The sequence below is a fragment of the Mastigoproctus giganteus genome, chromosome 2 (genome assembly GCF_048544385.1).
Source record: "Mastigoproctus giganteus isolate SK-2022 chromosome 2, ASM4854438v1, whole genome shotgun sequence".
In the NCBI taxonomy this organism is placed as follows: domain Eukaryota; kingdom Metazoa; phylum Arthropoda; class Arachnida; order Uropygi; family Thelyphonidae; genus Mastigoproctus; species Mastigoproctus giganteus.
The window spans coordinates 102,926,674-102,948,645 of NC_143576.1; the positions used below are offsets into that span (position 1 = coordinate 102,926,674).

General features: G+C 36.1%; 1 protein-coding gene across 1 annotated transcript in view; it reads left to right on the forward strand.

The window, feature by feature from the left end:
- Positions 1-19,493, forward strand: part of LOC150089471 (cytochrome c oxidase assembly protein COX19) — a 49,804-nt gene extending 30,311 nt beyond the window's left edge. Inside the window, exons 3-4 of the mRNA XM_090368615.1 lie at positions 11,144-11,255; positions 19,412-19,493. Coding sequence (XP_090224741.1) covers positions 11,144-11,255; positions 19,412-19,484 — 185 coding nt within the window. The 3' untranslated portion in view covers positions 19,485-19,493. The remainder of the gene's footprint in view (positions 1-11,143; positions 11,256-19,411) is intronic.
- The last annotated feature ends 2,479 nt before the right edge of the window (positions 19,494-21,972 follow it).

A 21,972-nucleotide genomic window follows, 5' to 3' on the forward strand; every position in this document is an offset into this window, starting at 1 on the left:
AGAGATGGCAATGGCATTTCATGAAATTGCATTGGCAATGGCGAAGTTTGAGAAGATGGATCTTGACAGCGAACGATTCTTAAAAGTTAACAGAGGGGTGAATGATATGCTTGCTTGCTACAAAGAAATCTATGATGAAAAGAAAAAAGCCACCATCTAGTGATGCATTAATATGTTCTTTTGTAAGGTTGAGTGGCCGATCCCTTCTAAATCTCCACAGTCCTCAACCTCTGCAGTGGTGTACTTATCAGCTGAAGATGTCGATTCTGGCAGTGATGCTTGAGAGGTAAAACTTACTGACATTATGCCTGTCTCCTCTCTTTGTTTTGTAATTTTATAATTTTTAAATTTTTTAAATTGCACACTTTTGTAATTTTTCCTGCAAATGAGATAAAAAAATTTAATAAATACAATAAATAATTCTGCTCACATGTTTGTCGATCATTTCTTTTTTGATTCAATCAATTCAGTGAGCACAGTTACAACTGCTGAAAAAACATGGGGGGGGGGAATTCCAACTTACGTAGAGTTCTGCGGAATGCAACCCTTACGTTAATTGGGGAGTGGCTGTGTATATATATATTTAATTATTTTTTAACTACTTCATTATGTTAATATATGTAAATAAAATGGTAGTAGTGGGTTTGATGTGCTTATGCTGCACTTGTACCGCCATCTATAGTATTTTATTTATTTGTCTATATAAGCTGGTTAAACTTATATTGTCAGTGGTGTGGCTATGTGCTGGAGTGCTAGTCTGTCTGTTCTATATTTTTATTTTTCGCTGCATAAGGACTACCTCTATTCAAATCCTCTGCATTGGGGGATCGGGTGATGGCTGATCCTTCGATCGGTTCGCCTTTGCGACGATTTGTCTAGTGATTTAAATGCAGTGATTCCCTGACCATTATTGACCTTGTTGTCCTCTGTAGATATGGGGCATAATGGTCAGTCTATTTTTGTTGTTTTGGTTTTATTTTATTTTATTTTTATTTTATTGTAATTAGTTTAGTCTGTATTTGTGATATTTCACGTAATTCGGAACTGGCACCTTACGAGGTGGTGCCACTAAATTCTTATGTAATTGGCTCTAAATTTTAAAATTTATTTATTATTTTGAATTGGATTTTCTAAATTTATTTGGAGCTTTTCTGCTACAATTTTAAGTCTTACCTTTTCTTCTCCCACCCTGTTCATTAATTATTATGTATAATTTATTATTTTTCGCTCAACAGTTTTGCCATGCTACTGGCATTAATTTTGATTTATGTTTAATATCAGTTATACATTGGGCATCATGTGGAGGAATGTGCATTTTGCTGCCTCTAATGATAGCTTTATATTTATTTTCTTAATTTTCGTATTATATTTTGTACCATTTTTAATTATTTTTAACTACTTCATTATGTTAATATATGTATATATACATTCAATTCCAGTTATTTGGGCCACATTGGAACTAGTGCATTTTGGCCCAATTAAGCAGCTGCCCCAATGATCTGAAGTTTCACGTAAAGTTAAAAAATACAATGGAACCCGCTTTACAATTGGTTCACTGTACAATCAAATCACGTTACGATGGAGTCACCTTAGTAAAGTACCGTTCGCTATACGATGTGTAGTAAGCGCCGGTCATTGTGATCACATTTGTGAATTGAATTTTAATTCTATTAAACAGCGATTCTAATTAATGAAAACAGGAGGAATATTATTCACAGGCTATTAAAGTAAAGAAATATTAAGCACACATTTACTCTATGTTACCTTACCAATTAAAAAATTAAATGATAGGTGATAATCGGAAGAATATATGTGATAATCGGAATAATTAATACATACTGTAATATGTACATACTAACTAGTTGACGTTTCTCTTCACTGACATTTGTGGGTGAGGGTTAAAATTTAAAACAGTAAAAAGATAAGCAATCAATAAAAAAGAACACAGCAAACACAAATTTCAAGTAACACGATACGCGCAAGTGAGAATGGAGTAGAAGTGTAAACACATTTCACCATAATAATCCACAGAATTCCAGCTTTCGGTATTATCACAAATTCAGTAAGATCGAGTTTACTATCCGTTTATGATAGATTGTACTAACAGAAAAGCCCAATAAACAGGTGACTGCTAATTGTTTTTATTGTTTTATGGTTGTGACCTCCAGAAATCCAACTGAACCATGTGGTACGGTCGGAGACAATCATAGGGTAATCTCCAGTGCCGCGGTTAAACGGCATGTTGTCCCAATTAAGCGAAGTAAACCCTGGCTATTTTCTCGACTGAGTTCTGTTTTTTAAGGTTTGCCCAAAATAAATGGCTGCCTCGATTAACCGGTGGCCCAAATAACTGGAATCCACTGTATATATATTTTTTATTTATTTATTTTTTTTTGACTTTTTTGAGGTGCTGCACCAACTAGAGGACAAACTTAAATTGTGGAAGGATGGGTGTATATAGGATATCAGAAAATTAGCATTAGTAGATGGTGTCTCTGTAGCCACCTGGCTACAGAGACGCCACCTGGCTACAGAGATAGCGTCTATGTAGCCAGGTGGGCAGGAGCCGCAGTGCGTAGCACACGCTTCTTGATCAGACCGGGGTTCGAGCCCATGACTACCAAATATGGAGAATGCGGAAAGGTCAGGGAATGACCACCGCATATCCCCGGAGCAATATGGCTTTAGTTGCTAATGCTCATAAAAACCAAAATAACAACAACATTAATAGAGGCATATGGTGCAAGAAAGCATCAGCAAAAAAAAAAAAAAAAAACCCTCCCATTTCACCCCTCCATTCATTCCAAATGCCTGTCCAGCTCGGCCTTAAATTTATTTAGGCTATAAACTACCACAACAAAAGGTGGAAGTCTGTTCCACCAATCAACTGCCCGCTGCGTAAAAGCAAATCTCCATACATTTATTCTACGACTGTCTTTCCTCGATTTGAATCTATGCTCCCTCAGGTTCATAATCTGAGCAAGAGGAAGGATCCCCCATCAGCATTCAGCTTGCTCAACCCCTTATGCAGATCACCTCGCATGTGTCTACTCTCCAGGTGCCACAATTTGCAGAACTTAAGCCTTTCTTGGTAAGAGCACCCCTTGTTGCACTCACCAATCTTGTTGCCCTTCTCTCTACATCCTTCCTAAAATGAGGCCTCCAGACCTGTACACAGTACTCAGGGTGTGGCCTGACCATTGCCTTGTACAATGGGATAATCAGCTCCCTGTCCCTGCTAGCTGCATATATATATATTGCCATTATTAATTTTACTTAAGCCTTTCACTGTCTTAAATACTTTTTCACTGTCTTAAATACTTCAACACCTTAAGTACTCTGAATACCTTACTCTACAGGAATGTCACTTTATATCAGAAACTGACTGAGTTGCTTTTTCCAAATTCTCTTACAAGTGGAATGTAAGATCATGTCATTTGCAGTTTATTTCAAATTTTCTGGGATAAAGTATTCTTTAAAATTAAATTAAAAAAAAAAAAAAATGACCATGCAGTATTCAGATATGGCATAGAAAATTGAAAGAGGGAATGTTGCCTAACTCCTTATCACTGTACGAAATTCACTTATTGGCCGAAGGATTAAAGTGAAAGCCTAGTAATCCACAAGTTGTGTGTTTGACTTTCACCTATGCTAAAGATATAATTTTTTGTTTATAATTTTCTGCATTTTTATTTTCATTCTTTTATGTTATTGCAATATTAATTTTCTGTACAAACAAAAGAATAGTGAACTGTTTAATTGTTTTTTAGTGATGATAAAGTACATATTTATTTGCACAAATGTAATATGATTTTTAATTTGAGACATATAATACAATTAAAGTGAGCATTTATTACATAATATGTATTTTAATATAAAAAATATATATATCAAACTTTTAATTTGCAGAATTGAAACAAACTAGCTAATGTGTTTGTTGTCTTTTATGTGTTGACTTGTGTGTAACCAGAAATCATTTCATTTCTGCACATCCACCAAGTTGCCCATTCATTCCTCCAGTCAGTATACAGCAGCAAACATATTTCAGCTATAATCTAGGTGTATGAATACCTATGTAATATGAATGAAAAAAAGATATAATAATTACTAGATTTCTATTGGTCCAATTTGAGAATGCACGACAAATCATTCTAAAAGAGTCAGATAAAATTTCATGAAATTCCATCCACTGAGAGCATTAGTAGAGGCATATGATGCAAGAAAGCAAGCTTATATAGCATCAGCCAAAAAAAACCTTCCCATTTCTCCCATCCATTCACTCCAAATGTTTGTCTAGTTCTACCTTTAACTTATTTAAGTTGTCGATCTCCACTACGATAGGTTGAAGTTTGTTCCAGCAATCAATTGCCCTCTGGCTAAAGACAAATTTCTGCACATCTGTGCTACAACTGTCTTTCATCAATTTGAATTCGTCTCCTCAGGTGACATAAATCTGAGCAAGAGGAAGAATCCCATCAGCATTGAGCTTGCTCAAACCATTAAAGGCCTTGTACACCTCCATCAGATCACCTTACAGGTGCCTAGTCTCCAGGCTCTGCATTTTGCAGAACTTAAGCCTTTTTTGATAACAGCAACCCTTTGTTCCACTCACTAATCTTATTTCCCTTCTCTGTACTTGTTCCAGCAGCTCCACATCTTTCCTAAAATGAGGCCTCCAGACCTGTATGCAGTACTCAAGGTGTGGCCTGACCATTGCCTTATACAAGGGGTTAATCACCTCCTTATCATTGACAAGGCCACATGAGCTACTCCTGCAGCCTGTCTGCACTGTCAGAAATCTTCATATCTGACTGCACAATTACCCCCAGGTCAGATATGAAGTTTTCTGTGATTACTGGTACCCATATGCAGCACTTTGCATTTGTCAATGTTAAACTTCAGTTGCCACCTCTCAGCCCATCTGCTTAACTTTTCCAGATCCTGTTGCAGTAGCATACCGTCTTTATTGTCATTAACAACCCTACCAACCTTCGTATCATCTGCAAACCTGAAGAGTTGAGTTATTACATGAAAATGGATAGAAAAAGAAATAATAATTTCCGCTAGTCCAATTTTATTGATGTTTGATTTTTCTAGGCAAGTCATTTTAATGGAACTAAACATAAAATTTCATGAAAATCCAGTTACTGGAAGTCAAGTTATTACATGTGGACAGATGATAAGAAAATAATATTTGACAGATTTCTACTGTTCCAGTTTTAATTTTAATTGTGATGGCTCATCAATTTTTTCCGAAAGAGCTAAATATAGAATTTGGGCCCATTTAGAAAATATTCTTTGGTTTCAGTAGGCTTATGTCAAGTGGCAGTTGATTATATGTACCGTGAATTGTAATTTGTGGCAAAGATTCACTAACAACTAGAATATTATTACCCAATGTTTATACAATTAAAAGAAGTGGAGAATGAAATTCAAGTCATAATTTTTGAATGTGTGGTAATGGTGGGTTCTCAGTGTATTGGAGGTTGATTTATTGGTAAATTTGCTAAAAGGGGTTAAAAGCTACTGGAAAGTTGAACATAGAATTTTCAGAATAAACAAATCCTAGGATGAATTTTATTGGAGGGTGATGAACGTCTTGCACTTATACAAATATCGTAATTTTTTAATGAATTGTTTTAACTCATATTTTGATTATTGCCACTGGAGAATGTTGTTTTTATAAATCAAAACGAATGAAAAAGTGTTTCAGAATAAGCTATCAAATTTAGCATTGATATCTATAAAAAATTTAATGTGACGGACCTTGATTTGCACGAAATTATTAGGCAATTTTTAAATTTAGTTCAAATAGTGTTGCTGATATAAATGTGATTTACTTTTTCATTTTGTATTCAGCTATATTATTTATATAAATAATAAATATTTGTTGTATTGTATATTTTATCTTTTGTATAAAGTTATTTAATCACTGTTTAGATTAGAATTCTGTAATAAAAAATTCTGTTTTCTGAATTCTGTAAGGAAAGAGAGGACAGAAGTTTACTAAACTCTAACAGTAGCTGAATGATTTTGTAATAAAGGAGAGCAAAGTGGAGGAGAAATTGTTGAAGTTAAACATAAAAAAGGCACCTGGGGTGGATAGAATCTATCCAGTTATATTGAAGGAGGCAGCGAGGGAAGTAAGCAAACCCTTAGCCATAATTATGAGAGCATCCTTAGATTCAGGGGAGGTCCCCATGGACTGGAGATGTGCAAATGTATCCCCAATTCACCAAAGAGTGACACAAATAATTATAGACTTGTTAGTTTAACTTCTGTTCCAAGGAAAATAATGGAGTCACTGGTTAAAGAAGTATTGCTGGATCATCTAGACAAAACTGCAGTAATGGTTCAGACACAGCATTGGTTTGGTAAAGGGAAGTCTTGTCTGACCAATTTGATTGGATTCTATGATGTGGTCACAGAGGAACTGGATGCAAAAAATAATTTTGATATCATAAACTTGGATTTTAGGAAAGCTTTTGATACTTGCACATCGAAGACTGCTGTACAAATTGGAGTGGTATGGCATTAAGGGCAAGTTTCTACAATGGATAAAGGGATGGTTGAGTGGGAGAAGACAGAGAGTGGTAATCAATGGACACTGCTCTTAGTGGACTAATGTTATTAGTGGCGTTCCCCAGGGTTTGGTGCACTGGGCCCATTATTTTGTGTATTTATCAATGATTTCGATGAAGATATACCAGGCTTAATGTCCAAGCTTGCGGATGATATAAAGGTTGGTAGGGTTGTTAATGACAGTAAGGACAGTATGCTACTGCAACAGGCGCCTCCATAGCCAGGTGGGAAGGAGCAGCAGTGCGTAGCACATGCTTCTTGATTAGACCGGGGTTCGAGCCCATCACCACCAAATACGTAGGATGCGGAAAGGTCAGGGAATGACCACCGCATATTCCTGGAATAATATGGCCTTAGTTGCTAATGCTCCTAAAAACCAAATAACAACAGCTACTGCAACAAGATCTAGAAAAGCTAGGTAGATGGGCTGAGAAATGGCAACTGAAGTTTAACATTGACAAATGCAAAGTACTGCATATGGGTAACAGTAACCCAAGAGAAACATACCAACTGTATTGTACTAGACTCAGGGAAGTGGAGAATGAAATAGATATGGGGTAATTGTGCAGTCAGATATGAAGTTCTCTTAGCAGTGGAGACTGGCTGCCAGAGCAGTAATGGAATCTTGTCAGTGATATATAGGAATTTTGCTAGCAGAGACAAGGTGATTTTTTTTTTTTTTTTTTTTTTAATGTGAACCCCAAACACGAGAGGTATTAGAACCTATAGTACTTAGTACCGTGCTTGGGTTGGAGGTTGAGAAGACTAAAGAAGATATTTGTTGACATTGGACTTGAACTTCTGTAGATTGTAATTTTCAGGAAATACGTATGAAGGAAGGTTGTTCCAGAAAACGGCAGTTGAATGAATAAATGAGGAAGATGAAAAGTTGGTTCTGTGGGTTTGAAGTTGGACAGTAAATGGATGTTGGCTGGTGGCGGCACGTGTTCAGACTGTTTTGAAAGAGAGAGCGGGAATTATAGAAGCCAATTCAGAAGAACAGTGCCCATGGAAATATCTGTAGAAGAGGCATGCAGCAGAAACAGTACATCTATGAGAAAGCGAGTGGAGAGACTCTGTTAGAGATGAATCATTAATTAACCTAACTGCCCTCTTCTGAATGGAATCAAGAAGCCTGAGAGAGGTTTTGGGGGCACCACCCCAAATGTGGGAACAATATTCCATGGCAGGGCGGATTTGCAATTTATACAGAGTGAGCAGCTGTTTGGAAGAAAAGTAATGCCGAGAGCGAAAGAGAAAACCAAGTTTTTTAGATGCAGAGGAAGCAATATTTGTAATGTGCTTGTGCCAAGAGAGATTAGAAGTCAGGGTAATCCCCAAAAGAGATATATCCTTTTGCCTAGAAATTGGAGTGTCACTAAAGATAAGCATAGGAACAGAAGAATCCTTTTTGCGAGATATAAGACAAGACTGTGTTTTAGAAGGGTTGAAATCAACTAAGTTGTCTTTGCCCCACTGCAGAATTACCTGAAGATCGGCATTTAAGGAATTGGTAGCAGATTTTCGAGAAGTTGAAGCTGATTGAGCAGGTCAAGGTTTCTCAAAATGGAAAGTTGAATGCAATGTGCTATCATCGGCAAAACTATGGATAGGATTTCCAGTCAATGGAAGAAGGTCATTGATATACAAGAGGAAAAGAGTGGGGGAAAGAACTGAACCTTGGGGGACACCGGCATTAGTGGAGAAGTTAGAAGACAGAGAGCCATCTACCATCACCCTCAGTGAGCGATCAGAGAGAAAACTGGATAACCAATTACTAAAAACAGTTGGCAAGCAATAAGATGGAAGCTTGTTTAGAAGACCTTTATGCCAAACACGATTGAAAGCCTTTGAGATGTCAAGAGCAACTACTTGTGTTTCACCAAACCTTTCCATTGAAGTAATCCATAAATGGGTAACATAAGCCAGAATATCACCAGTGGATCGACACTGACGGAATCCATACTGGCGATCGTTGATCAGACGGAAGGTTTCTAGGTAGTTTAAGAGTTGGCGGTTAATTGATTTCTCCATTACTTTAGAAAGAGTAGAAGTAATTGCAATGGGACGATAATTGAATGGGAGGGATTTGTCACCCTTTTTAGGAACTGGCTGGATATGAGCAAATTTCCAAGCAGAAGGAAAAACACCTTTGGAATAAGAAAGTGAAAAAAGGCGGCAAAGAATAGGAGTAAGTTCAGGAGCACAGATTTTGAGAACAAGTGGAGAAATACCATCAGGACCTGGAGCTTTCTTAGCATCAAGATTCATCAAAATCCTTCTGATATCCTTTTGACGGAAGACCACAGGAGGCATTGAATGGACCATGTTGGGAATGGTGGGAGGTGTTTTACCAAGTTCATTAATACATGAGCTGGAAGAAAAATGGGACGCTAGCAGGTCAGCTTTATCCTTGGCTGAAGTGAAAACAGAACCATCTGGTTTGGACAGAGGTGGAAGCAGAGATGGGCAAAAGTTGCGGCCAATAGCTTTGGCAAGAGACCAGAATGCTCGGCTACCATTAGGGCAAGAAGCAAGTTTTCTACTCTTAGCCTGTTCAAACTCTAGTTTGGACTGATTAATAACTGCTTTACAATTGTTGCGAGCTTTGGTGTAGGCAGAAAATGAAACTGAAGAATTAGAAACAAGCCAATTACGAAATGCAACATTCTTCTCTTGAACAGCCTTAGCACATTTATTGGAAAACCAAGGTTTAGATAAAGGATGAGATTTTAAAGTGGAGTGTGGGATAAAGGATTCCATTCCTGCAAGAATAATTTCACTGACACGATCTGAGCAAATGTTGACATCAGGAGTTTTGAAACAGTAAAACAGAAAATCCGACCAAGGAAAAGAAGAAAAGAAGTCTCGCAGGTCATCCCATTTTGCATTCTTGTAATGCCAAACAACACGAGGTTGGGAATAGCCATGGGATAAAGGTTCCATTGGAGAAGAGACAATCACCAAGTTGTGATCTGAAGTGCCTAAAGGACCTCTCACTTCGACCGTGTACTTAGAAGGGTTGTTTGTGAGAAAAAGATCCAGCGTATTGGCTGTATGATTCGGATTGTCCGGTATTCTTGTAGGTAAATGAACAATCTGTGCTAGGTCATTAGTAATTGCAAAAGCCTCAGCATCTCGACCTGCTGGGTCGGTGTGACTAGAAAACGGAAGCCAGCTGGAGTTGTGAACATTAAAATCACCACGGAAAATTACCTCACTGTTAGGAAAGTTGGACTGGAGAAAGTCAAGTTGCAACGAGAGGAAGTCAAAGAGCTCCAAGTGATTAGTCGAGTTGGGAGAACGGTAGAGACAGCAGATGAATTTATGATTATCCTTATGTATAAGGCAGTGGTCAGGCCATGCCTCGAGTGCTGTGTACAGGTCTGGAGACCTCATTTTAGGAGGAATGTAGAGTTGCTATAATGAGTACAAAGAAAGGCAACAAGATTGGTGAGAGGAACAAAGGTGTGCTCTTACCAAGAAAGGTTTAAGTTCTGCAAGTTTCAGCATCTGGAGACTAGGCACCCGTGAGGTGATCTGATTGAGGTGTATAAGGCCTTGAATGTTTTGAGGAGGCTCAATGCTAATGGGATTCTTCTGCTTGCTCAAATTACAAACCTGAGGGAGCACAGATTCAAATTGAGGAAAGACAGTTGTGGAATAAATGTGCAGAAATTTTCCTTTAGCCAGCAGGTAGTTAATTGCAGGAACAGACTTCCATCTGTTGTTGTGGAAGTTGATAGCTTAAATAAATTTAAGGCTCTACTAGACAAACATTTGTAGTAACTGGATGGGTGAATTAGGAAAGTGGTTTTTTTTTTTTTTTTTTTTTTTGCTGCTGCTGTATAAGTTTGCTTTTTTGCATCATATGCCTCTGCTAATGCTAATAATATAATGTTAACATCATTTATTTGTATTATTTTTATGTATTTACTTTTTAAAGTATTTTTCTAAGTCACCGGTGTTTTGGTGTGCTGAACTGGTTGATTACAAAATTCACAGAAAGGAATGGGCTACCAAAACTTATTTCATACACAAGTACAAAAATAGCTTAGCTTGACTTGTGTACACTGTGTATGTTCACAGGATGATTTGCATACTATATTGGTTGCAAAACCGAGAATGACTTACATAGTAAAATTCTACTCCTATTCTGAGATTGACTAACTACAGCCATGATTGGAGAGGCCTATAAGATTTCCTTTAGTCACCAGTGGGATTAAATCCAGATCCCTTCAGATGAGTGACAAGATGCAGTAAAACCAACTGATCTTTTTTCTGCATTATTTTAGATTAACATTCTTACGAACAAATAATTTCTGCTGGTTGTGTGACACAGTAATAAATGATGAAATTTCTAGAAATGGATAAGATCTTGAATTGCAGTTAACACTAAGTTCTTTTGCTCTCACTGCCAGCCTTCAGTTAATGTTTCTAAATAACAAGATTATTAAATTTTCTTATGACAGTGGACTTTTTTAAATATGATTGTTATTAAGTTTTTGTATGGCAACAACCTTTTATAACATCCTGTATATCAATTTTTTTTTTCTTGCAGGTGATTGCAAAGCATTTATGCTGAAATACCTCTTATGTTTAAATCGCAGAAATAATGAAAATTCAGAGTGCAAATTACTTGCAAAAGACTATCTCCAGTGTAGAATGGACAAGTAAGTAAAATGACTATTATAAATAAATATCGGTTTATTAGTTAGTAAATTGAATACAATATTACCAACCAAACCTGGATGGCTCAAAGGTGCTGTCCAGGCTTTGTGCCGTCTTTAGCAGAGGGGTTTATGTAAAATGAAAAATGAATAGTACTATTGCTGGTACCATTCATTTTTGTACCATAATTTATTCCTACAGTGCCTGTATGAGACAATCATAACTTTGACATCAAAGTTATGGAACAGCTGAAAATAAAATAAGTGATTGGTTTTAGTGGTATAATCAGTGCTCAAAATGGATGAGAACACACTGAACACCATTCTACTTTGTCATATTCATCAGTAATTTCATGAATATATATTAACTATTCTTTTGTTTTGTTACCCTGATGAGTGTTCAGTTTCATAAAATTCTCCATTTCAAGTACTGGGTTTAATTAATATTTGGTTGTGGCAGTTTAATATTTTCTTTGTGTGTGAAAATAGTCAGTAATTTATAGAAGAAATATATGGAAGAGGAGGTTTAAGTTAGGTGATTACAAGCTCTTATACATTTAAGTAAAAAGCATAGCTAAAATGTGCATGCACATGTGCACACACACACACAATTACACACCAAAAAAACCTAGAATGTTTCAGTTGGGCTGATTGTTGATGGTGTGTGTGCTGAAAATAAATAGTAATAGTATTTGCCCTATACCCCGATGAGCCAAAACATTATGACCAGCGAGTCGTTATGCAAATCGAAGCAATGCAGTTGAACTATGGTGCGTGTGTGGGTCAGGACACAGTATAAAAACACCTGATGCTAAGCGAGTTTGACAAAGGCCAAATTGTAATGGCCAGACGATTGGGTCAGAGCATATCCGAAATGGCACAGCTGGTGGGATGCTCACGGTCACCCGTGGTTAGTACCTGCTGAAAGTGGTAGGAGGAGGGAAAACCCACAAACTGCCGGTGAGGTGTTGGACAACCATGGCTCATACGATGCTCGAGGTGAGCAAAGGCTCTAGGCAAAAAAAAAAAAAAAAAAGATACCTTCCATTTCATCTATTTATTCACTCCAATACTTTGTCTAATTCTGCCTTCAATTTATTTAAACTATCAACTTTCACAACAACAGATGGAAGTTTGTTCTAGTAATCAACCACCCGCTGGCTAAAGGCAAACTTCTGCGCATCAATTCTGCAACCATCCTTACTCAATTTGAATTTGTGCCCCCCCCCCAGTGTGTGGTCTGAGTAAGAGGAAGAATCCCATCAGCATTGAGCTTGCTTAATTCATTTAAAGCCTTAAACACCTCAGTCAGATCACCTCGCAGATGCCTAGTCTCCAGTTGCTGCAATTTGCAGAATTAAAGCCTTTCCTGGTAAGAGCATCCCTTTGTTCCACTCTTATGTCCTTCTCTGTACTCGTTTCAGCAGCTCCATATCCTTCCTAAAATGAGCCTCCAGATCTGTATGCTCTGCTCAAGATATGGCCATTTCCTTATACAATGGGATAATAACCTCCTTATTCCTGCTAGCAATGATATATTGTCAATGATATCCTGTATATCATTGACGCAGCCTCTGAAATGCTCACAGGCTGCCAGGACAGCTCATGCTCACAGGCTGCCATGAGCTGTCCTGGCAGCCTGTGAGCATTTCTTAGGAAACTTCATATCTGACTATGCAGTTACTCCCAGGTCTTTCTCATTTCCACTACTCCGAGTGTAGTACCACACAGTAGGCATGTTAATCTATGGTTACTGCTGCTCATATGCAATACTTGCATTTGTCAATGTTAAACTTCAGCTGCCATTTTTCAGCCCATCAACCCCCAATTTTCCTAGATCTTGTTGCAGTAGCTTACCCTGATGACTGTCATTAACAACATGCCAACCTTTGTATCATTTGCCAACTTTGTGTATATGCCATCGGGGTACTTACCTGCTCACTTCCAGGGGGCCAAATATCCCTGAAATAGCTGTCTGGGTGGTGGTGGTGGTACTTACTGAGAATAAGTAACAATAGTCTTCTCTACAGGGGGAAGCATTACTTATTCAAGGTATAATGAGATAGGCAAGATTAAGCTTGATATACCTTCATCAGTATCATTGATAAATGATAAATATTGAAAACAACAGTGGGCCCAGCACTGAACCCTGGGGAACTCCACTGATAGCATTAGTCCACAAAGAGCAGTGCCTGTTGATAACCACTCTGTCTTCTTCCATTTAACCATCCCTTTATCCATAACTTGCAAGAAAACAATCCAACTGGAGCAATGTGCCCTTAATGCTCCAGTTTGTACAGTAGTCAACAGTATCAAAAACCTTTCCAAAATCCGAGTATATAATGTCAAAAATTATTTTTTGCATCCAGTTCCTTTGTCACTGCTCCATAGTAACCTATCAGATTGGTTTGACAATACAGGTAGTTCCTGACTTTGAGTTAATTTGTTCCTAGCACGCACTCATAAAGTGAAAACTCATAAAGCGGGAATTTATTTCCCCTAGATGTAATGTTTAAAACGGGTTATGTTCTCAACAACAAAATTTTACCCTAGTAATGTTAAATAAAGGTCAACAAAACAATAGTTTTGTTCACATTTAACATCTACTATGGTTAAATTTAACATTTTGTTAACCTTTATTATGCTTAAACAATGATTTATTTATCCAAAGAAATGAAAGCATAGCATTTAAAATCAAGCAAATTATGATAATAAGAAATTATTTATGTCATACCAATGTTAAAGAATATTTATTCTTCATCATCATCAACTAAATGCACATATGTTGATGGTTCATCACTCATTGTTGGCTTGGCACTCGTTGGTTTGTTGGAAGCACGAGGAGTCTTCTTCTTCAGAAATGCTTCAAGAGTCACTTGTTTCCAAGGCAGTCTTCTCTTTTCTTTATAAATTTCATGATATTATGCATAAGCATTTTTTAAATCTGTAGTAACTTTTCTAGTCTGCTCAAAATTTGAATCTTGTGACTGGATAATCTCAATTGCTTTTTCTATGTTTTGAAAAGTTTCGTCAAGCTCCTTGAGAGTGAAGGAACAAACAGGATTTGCAGCTGTTAAATCTTCTTTCTCAGCTTCTTCACATTTTGCCATTTCAAGGAGATCTTCATTTGTGAGCTCTCCATTGTGTGCTTGAAGCAGATATGATGTCAGTTGTAGAAATCTCAAGCTGCAGTTGGTTAGCAATATTAACGACCACTCTGTTTCATTTTGTACGTTCTCTGCTGGTTCTTGAAATCCTTCAAAATTTTCAAGAAACTGAGGACAGAGTTTATTCCAAACACCCTTCATGTTCTTCTCTGTAATTTTGTCCCAGGCTTGTTTTATTATTTTGATTGCGTCTAAAATATGGATTTATTTCCAAAATTCTTTGAGTTGGACCTCTGTCCTTAAGTTGCATTAATTAGCATATCAAATGTCTCCTGCTTTAATGTTGAAATAATTCCCTGGTCCATTTAGCATTTATTTATTGCAGTTGTTCATATTTTCGATTTTGTTGATACTTGAAAAAAAAACTCGGAAAACGGGAACTACCTGTACTGCTCTTAATAAATCCATGCTGTGATTGCAATATAATTGCATGCCTGTCCAGATGGTCCTGCCTTCTTTAGCCAGTGATTCCATTATTTTACCTGGAACAGACATTAAGCTAACAGGTCTGTAATTACTCATGTTACTTTTTGATACCCTTTATGAATTGGTACATTTGCATATCTCCAGTCTATATGGACCTTCTTTACTGCCTCCCTTAATATAATTGGACAGATTCTATCCATCCAAGGTGCCTTTTTTATTCTTTGATTGTCCACCTTCAACAATTTCTCCTCCACTTTCCTTTCAGTTATCACAGTCATTTAGCCTCTCTTCAGAGTTTGATAAACTTCTGGCATCCCTTTCCCTAAAGAATTCCTCATGTGTGAATGTAGATGCAAAATACCTATTCAATTTTTCTCCAACCTGCAATCTACTGTTAATATAAGCATTGAAGTCTTTGCTGGAGACTTCTCATAATCTGTGACTTTACTTTACACTCATAGTAATGCCAGCATTGGAAAGTGACTGCTACTGATGATACAAAGTTTATAATGATGTGTTTGTTTCTAGTTCAAGTAATTTATAAAATTTTCCCACATGATTTAATGATTATTAATGTTTTTAATAGTTGTAAAGTACATCTTTTTGAAAGATTCATTTTTGAAATATTTATTATTTTTGAATAATAAATGTGGGAGGATATAATAACTTGGCATAGAGAATTAGTGACGTGGAAACTATTTAGATTTTTCACACTTCATATCACCCCAAATTTTGAAAATGAAGTGAATAGTAGCATCTAATATATGCATATTTTTTAAAACTATTTTATATATATAATAAGCAGGAATTTGTAGAAGGATAAGAGAAATTTACCTCAATATGATACGTAGAACACTTCCATATGATGCTCTCCAGAAATTAAAACGAATAAAAGATTAACACAAAGTGATTACAGTAAAAAATCAATTGAACACAATTCAAAAATTAACTAAAATTCAAAAAACAATTTAAAAATTAATTAAAAATCTAATTAATTAATTAATTAATTAATTAACCTAACTTCAATTAGTTAAACTTTAATTTCTGGAGAGTATCACACGGAAGTGTTTTACATATCATATTGAGAACCACATATTGAGCACCATAGCTCTGTTATATACCATCAAGTAAGCAGAAATGTGTGTTTCTGCTTATTTGATAGTGTATAAGTTTTTTGCATTTAATGGATTTTAAACTGAAAAATGTAAGAGGCTAATATTTTCATCTTTATATTTTATGCCCGTGATGATTTTTCTCTAATTTTTAATAGAATTAATATTTTTTTTGTATTTTTGAAAATAAAAGGTGTGAAAAACACTTCATTTTTTGCATTTCTTGAGTTTTTTTTTATTAAAAACTGAAAAAAAAAAAAAAAAATGCCTACAATAAGTATTGCAAATCCATTAAGGAAAGGAAGGTGAAATATTGCACACCTTTAGCATAATTCAAAAAAACCCATAAACCTTTTCCAGAAATTAAGAGTAAATTGAAAATATAACTGAAAAATTCAAGGTCTTTTTTTTTATTTATTTTTTTTTTATGAAAACCCCAAACACGAAAGGTATCAAAACCTATAGTACTTAGTACCGTGCATGGGTTGAAGGAGAAGTATGGGGGGAGGGGGATGCCGGAAACTTTGCTCTAGAGACTAAACATGGGTTTCACCACTTCAAGCTTCCAATAAGCAAAGTGGTGGTATTTCACCGGTTGAAAGTCTACCACCTTGCATCTGTGTAGCAATTACCCTTGAGTAACACTGCACTTGAATATCACCAAACTCAAGATAGTTGATTATGAAAAGGACGAGAGTAAATATACAATTTATAAAGTTCATTGAATAATGCAGACAGGACAGCTCACGTTGCTGTTCTATCATTGATATTTAGGAACTGTGTTGGTAAAGACAAAGAGGAGGATAATGCCTAGGGTTCAGAATGGGCTCTGGAACACTATTCTGATTTGTTATATGCATTGGTAACATCATATACACATTAACTGCCTTCCTGTATTATCCTGATGGGCACTCTGTTTTGTAAAAGTTTCCATTTTGAGCCCTAATTACCATTATGTAAAGTAATGGTTAGGCCACACCTTGAATATTGTTTGGAGACCCCATTTTAGGAAAGAGTGGTAAGATTGCTTAAGGGCACAAAGAGGTATCTTATCAAGAGAGGATTTTAGTTCAGTTAGTTTGGAAATAAGGCCTCTGCAAGTTGATTTGATTGAGGCATTCAAAGCTTTAAAAGGGTTTGATAAAGTAAATGCTGAGGACATATATAGGGTAGCATAAATTTAAATCGACAAGAGATAATTGTAGAATAGATGTCTGAAAATTTTTAGTCAAAGTATAATGGACTGTAGGAATAAATTTCCACATAGCCTTGGGGAGATGAAGTTTATTTAAAGGAGAGATTAGACAAATACTTAAAAGGAATGAATGAGGTGCCAAATGTAACTTATTTTTTTTTGTACTGATGCTACATAGGCTTGCTTGCTTAAATAATTTTGCCAATATTAAAGCTTACAATACTTGCAAATATGTTATTAATAAGTTAAAACTTTAAGTGACAAGTCCAAGTATAGAAAATTTTGCCTTTTGTCCAAATAGCAGTCAGGTCCTTAGTCTGTTGTTGTTAAAGCAAATGTAGTAGCAGTGGCATGCGATGCAAGAAAGCTATGAGCTCATGCAGTATCAGCCAAAAAAAAAAATCACACCATTCCTTCCAAATGCCTGACCAGTTCCTCCTTAAATTTATTTAATCTATTAACTTCCATGACAGATGGAATTTTGTTCCAGCAATTAACCACCCGCTGGCTAAAGGCAAATTTCCGCACATCTATTCTATGTCTTTTTTTAATTTGAATTTATGCCCCCTTAGATTCGTAATCTGAACAAGTGGAAGGATTCCATCAGAATTCAGCGTGCTCAACCCATTCAAGGCCTTATACACCTCAATCAGATCACCGCACAGGTGCCTAGTCTCCAGCCACTACAATTTGCAGAATTTAAGCCTCTCTTGGTAAGAGGATCCCTTCATTCCCCTCACCAATCTTGTTGCCCTTCTCTGTACACGCTCAAGCAAATCTACATCCTTCCTAAAATGAAGCCTCCAGACGTGTATGCAGTACTCAAGGCATGGCCTGACCATTGCCTTATACAGAGGGACAATCACCTTTCCCTGCTAGCAAAATTTTACAAAATTTTGCTAGAAGGGAAAAGGAGGTCATTGACAAAACCCCATAACCCTCCCTGGCAGCATTGCTCAGAAAACTTCATATCTGACTGCACAATTACTCCCAGGTCTTTTTCATTTTCTACCACCTTAAGTGTAGTACCACACAGTTGGTGTGTTTCTCTGGGGTTACTTCTACCCATATGCAGTACTTTGCATTTGTCAAGGTTAAACTTCAGTTGCCACTTCTTAGCCCATCTGCCCAAATTTTCTAGATCCTGTTGCAGTAGCACACTGCCATTACTGTCATTAACGACCCTGCCAACCTTTGTGTCATCTGCAAACTTCGACACTAAGCCTGATATACCTTCATCAATATCATTGATAAATATACAAAACAGTGGACCCAACACCGAAACCTGTGGGACTCCACTAATAACATTAGTCCACGAAGAGCAGCACCCATTGATTACCACCCTCTGTCTTCTCCCACTCAACCATCCTTTTATCCATTGTAGCAACTTACCCTCAATACCATTCTGCTCCAATTTGTACAATAGTCTTCCATGTGCAACAGTGTCAAAAGCTTTCCTGAAATCCAAATATATGATATCAAAATTATTTTTTGCATCCGGTTCCTTTGTAACCACATTATAATATCCTATCAAATTTGTCAGACAAGACTTTCCCTTAACAAACCCATGCTGTTTCTGAATTATTGCTGCAGTCTTGTCTAGATGATCCTGCATTGCATCTTTAACCAGTGACTCCATTATTTTACCCGGAATAGAAATTAAACTGACTGGTCTGTAATTACTCGTGTCACCCTTCGATCCCCCTTTGTGAATTGGGGGATACATTTGCACATGCCAATAACTTCAGCATAATTCAGGATGTCTTAGAGCATTAAAGAGCTCAAGGAGCTTGGGAATTAGCTGTCTGACTCCCAAGTATAATTCAGAAGCTTGCTTTTTGGGGGAGGGGGAGCAGTAGCATTTAAATTTCTTATTAAAACTTGTATTTTGGAATGAATTTTTGGGTTTAATCCATTCTTCATTGTGTTTTAATCAAATATAATTAGCCCATTAAAACATTGATTTTTGACCATGTTTATTATGATACAAGATCAGCAAACCAGCTTGAGGCTTTCAAATAGCCTCTTATTTAAATTAATATTTAATTTCATTTAATTAAATTTAAATGTATTTTTTATTTATTTTATTTTATTTATTAAATTTAGTATTGAAAATATTGAAATTAATTAATAAAAAATATTGAAATGTAATTTAACTTGAATTAAACTAACCTCTTATTAAAACTACTTAAATTATATCAGTTTGCTGAAATGAAATTTTATTTTTAAAAAACATTTACTGTATTTATTTGTGTTTAGTAATCTCATGGTAAAAGAAGATTGGTCAAAATTAGGTTTTTCTGATCAAGGTGTTACAGAAGATGACAAATAAAGGATAAAGATAACTATATAAGAATTGAAATATATAACATGTTGTACATAATGTGTATTCACGTGTACATATGAGAGAAATAAAAAATCTTATACACTTGTAGAAAGAAGAAAGTTTGTCATTTTGTTCTTATCCAAAATATGCAACAAAATGATAAACATTTTTTTAAGATGTTTTATAACTCCAAAATAATTTAGATATTACTGATGGTAGTTTATCAGAGTTGCCTATTAATCTCTTTCTGTGCAACCAGTATATTTTTGATTTTGATTTAAATCTCCCGTTGTTGGATCAACTACAATATATAATAAATTAAAGAAACCCAAAAGAACAAAATTTTAAGAAATAAAAATTATAAATTATATTATGTACGTTATGGCATATTACGTCATAGCCTTTTTCTGCATGTAGCTTTGAGCAAACTTGGTTTGCTACTTAGTGCATCAGTCTCATATTGTGAAGGCACTTCATTACACGGGTTGCTTAGTATTACACTACTCTAAATAGAAAGTACAGCTCCAGTGGAGAAGTATGCTGCTGTGAGGTCTATTCAATAAAGAATGATCATAATTTTTCATGAACTGTACTGTTTGTTGTTTCTAGCCGAGCTACGGAATTTAAGGCGAAACCAAGCTGCATCACATAGCAACTGACTCGTGCACAGCATGATCTTGGTGGTTGGTCAAGTTTATGCCTGTTCAATTTTGCATATATAACAATGGATGTGACACACAAGGAACAATATAATGCCCTCAAATTTTGCTTTTGTCTCAAGAAAACATCAGCTGAATATGTTAAAAGGTTTAACATGTTATATGTTAAAAGAGGCTTATGTGAATCTATACTTTCATATAACAGCTCGCAAGTGGTTTAGAATTTTTAAAGATGGACATGATTCAATCGCAAAAATCAGCAGTCCTGGAGCACCAGCCACTGCTTCTGTAATTGTGAGAGAAGATTAATGTATAAAGTAAGACAACTGACAGAGATGTTGAGAATATCAGTAGAACGCATGTACGGTATTCCCCATAACCATTTGCTCATGGGTTGTAAGATTACTCACACCCGAACAACAGCAAGTTCGCAGGAAGGTTTGTCAGGGCCTATAATGGATAGTTACTGAAGGTAGTGAATTTCTGCAGAAGGTGATAATAGTGGATGAGACCCAGACTCATAACACCCATTTCAACCCAGAGAGTAAGCTGTTTTGAAGTCTACATCATCACCAATTATGAAAGATTATGGTCATCTCTTTTTTTGAGATTCAAGGAATTGTTTATCAGCATGTGCTACATCACTGGTTCCCAAACTACTGAGATCTACAGACCTTTTCAAAAATCAAAAAAAGTCGGACCCATATATTTATATTTTTCTGTGTGTGTGTGTGTGTGTATATATATGCATGAACACTGGGTTTTCTTAAAAGAAAATTTAAAGTTTTATGTTTAAAACAACTCAACTTTATTCTTATTTTTACATAAATATATAATAACCTTATCAATTTGCTATACATAGAACGAATAATTTGACCAGTTCCAGAGGGACCATTTCATGCCTCCCCAAGAAGAACTGGTCTGTAGACCCCAGTTTGTAAAATGCTGTGTTACATCATGCAACTGTTATGGGACCTTACTACAGAACTGCACACTTTGTGGAATCACATTCATCACAAACGACCACAACTGCATGCAGGTTGGTGGATGCTGTATCACAATGCAAGAGTTCACATTGCTCATACTGTCATTGAGTACTTAGCCAGCATTAATGTCATATGTTCCTTGTCCACCATATTCTGATGGTCCTTTTCAAATGGGGACTACTTTGAAAAGGACCATCAAAATATGATGGATGATTAAAAAAGATATACTGTGAAAAAAAAATTATGATCATTCTTTTATTGAACAGCCCTCGTATTTATTTAAAGTATATTTCCACTACTTAGACCATGGTTTCAACCTGATTGTAATATCCTTGTGGGTAGGCAGGTGTAAACACCTCAACTCAGTGATAAGATATCCACAATATTAGTATTAATAGTGGCAAATGATCCAAGAAAGCAAGCTTATGGAGCATTAGCCAAAAAAAAAAAAATATATTTCACCTATCCATCTCCTCCAGTGGTTTTAGTTCTTCAAACTGTCTACTTCCACAACAATGGATTTAAGCTTGTTCCAGCAATCAACCACCTGTTTGTTGGCTGAAGGCAAACTTCACACATCTATTCTGCAACCATCCTTCCTTAATTTGAATTTGTCCCCCAATCATGGACCTAGTCTGAACTAGAGGATGAATCCCATCAGCATTGAGTTTGCTTAAGCCATTGAAAGCCTTAAACCCCTCAATCAGATCACCTTGCAGGTGCCTAATATGCAAGATGGTGCAGTAAATGAAGTAGACATGGTTAAGTCTAGCACAAAATCCTCATTCTATAAAAAGTCAATGTACATGTCAGGCTTATCTTCTTTCTGTACATAGCTTTGAGCAAACT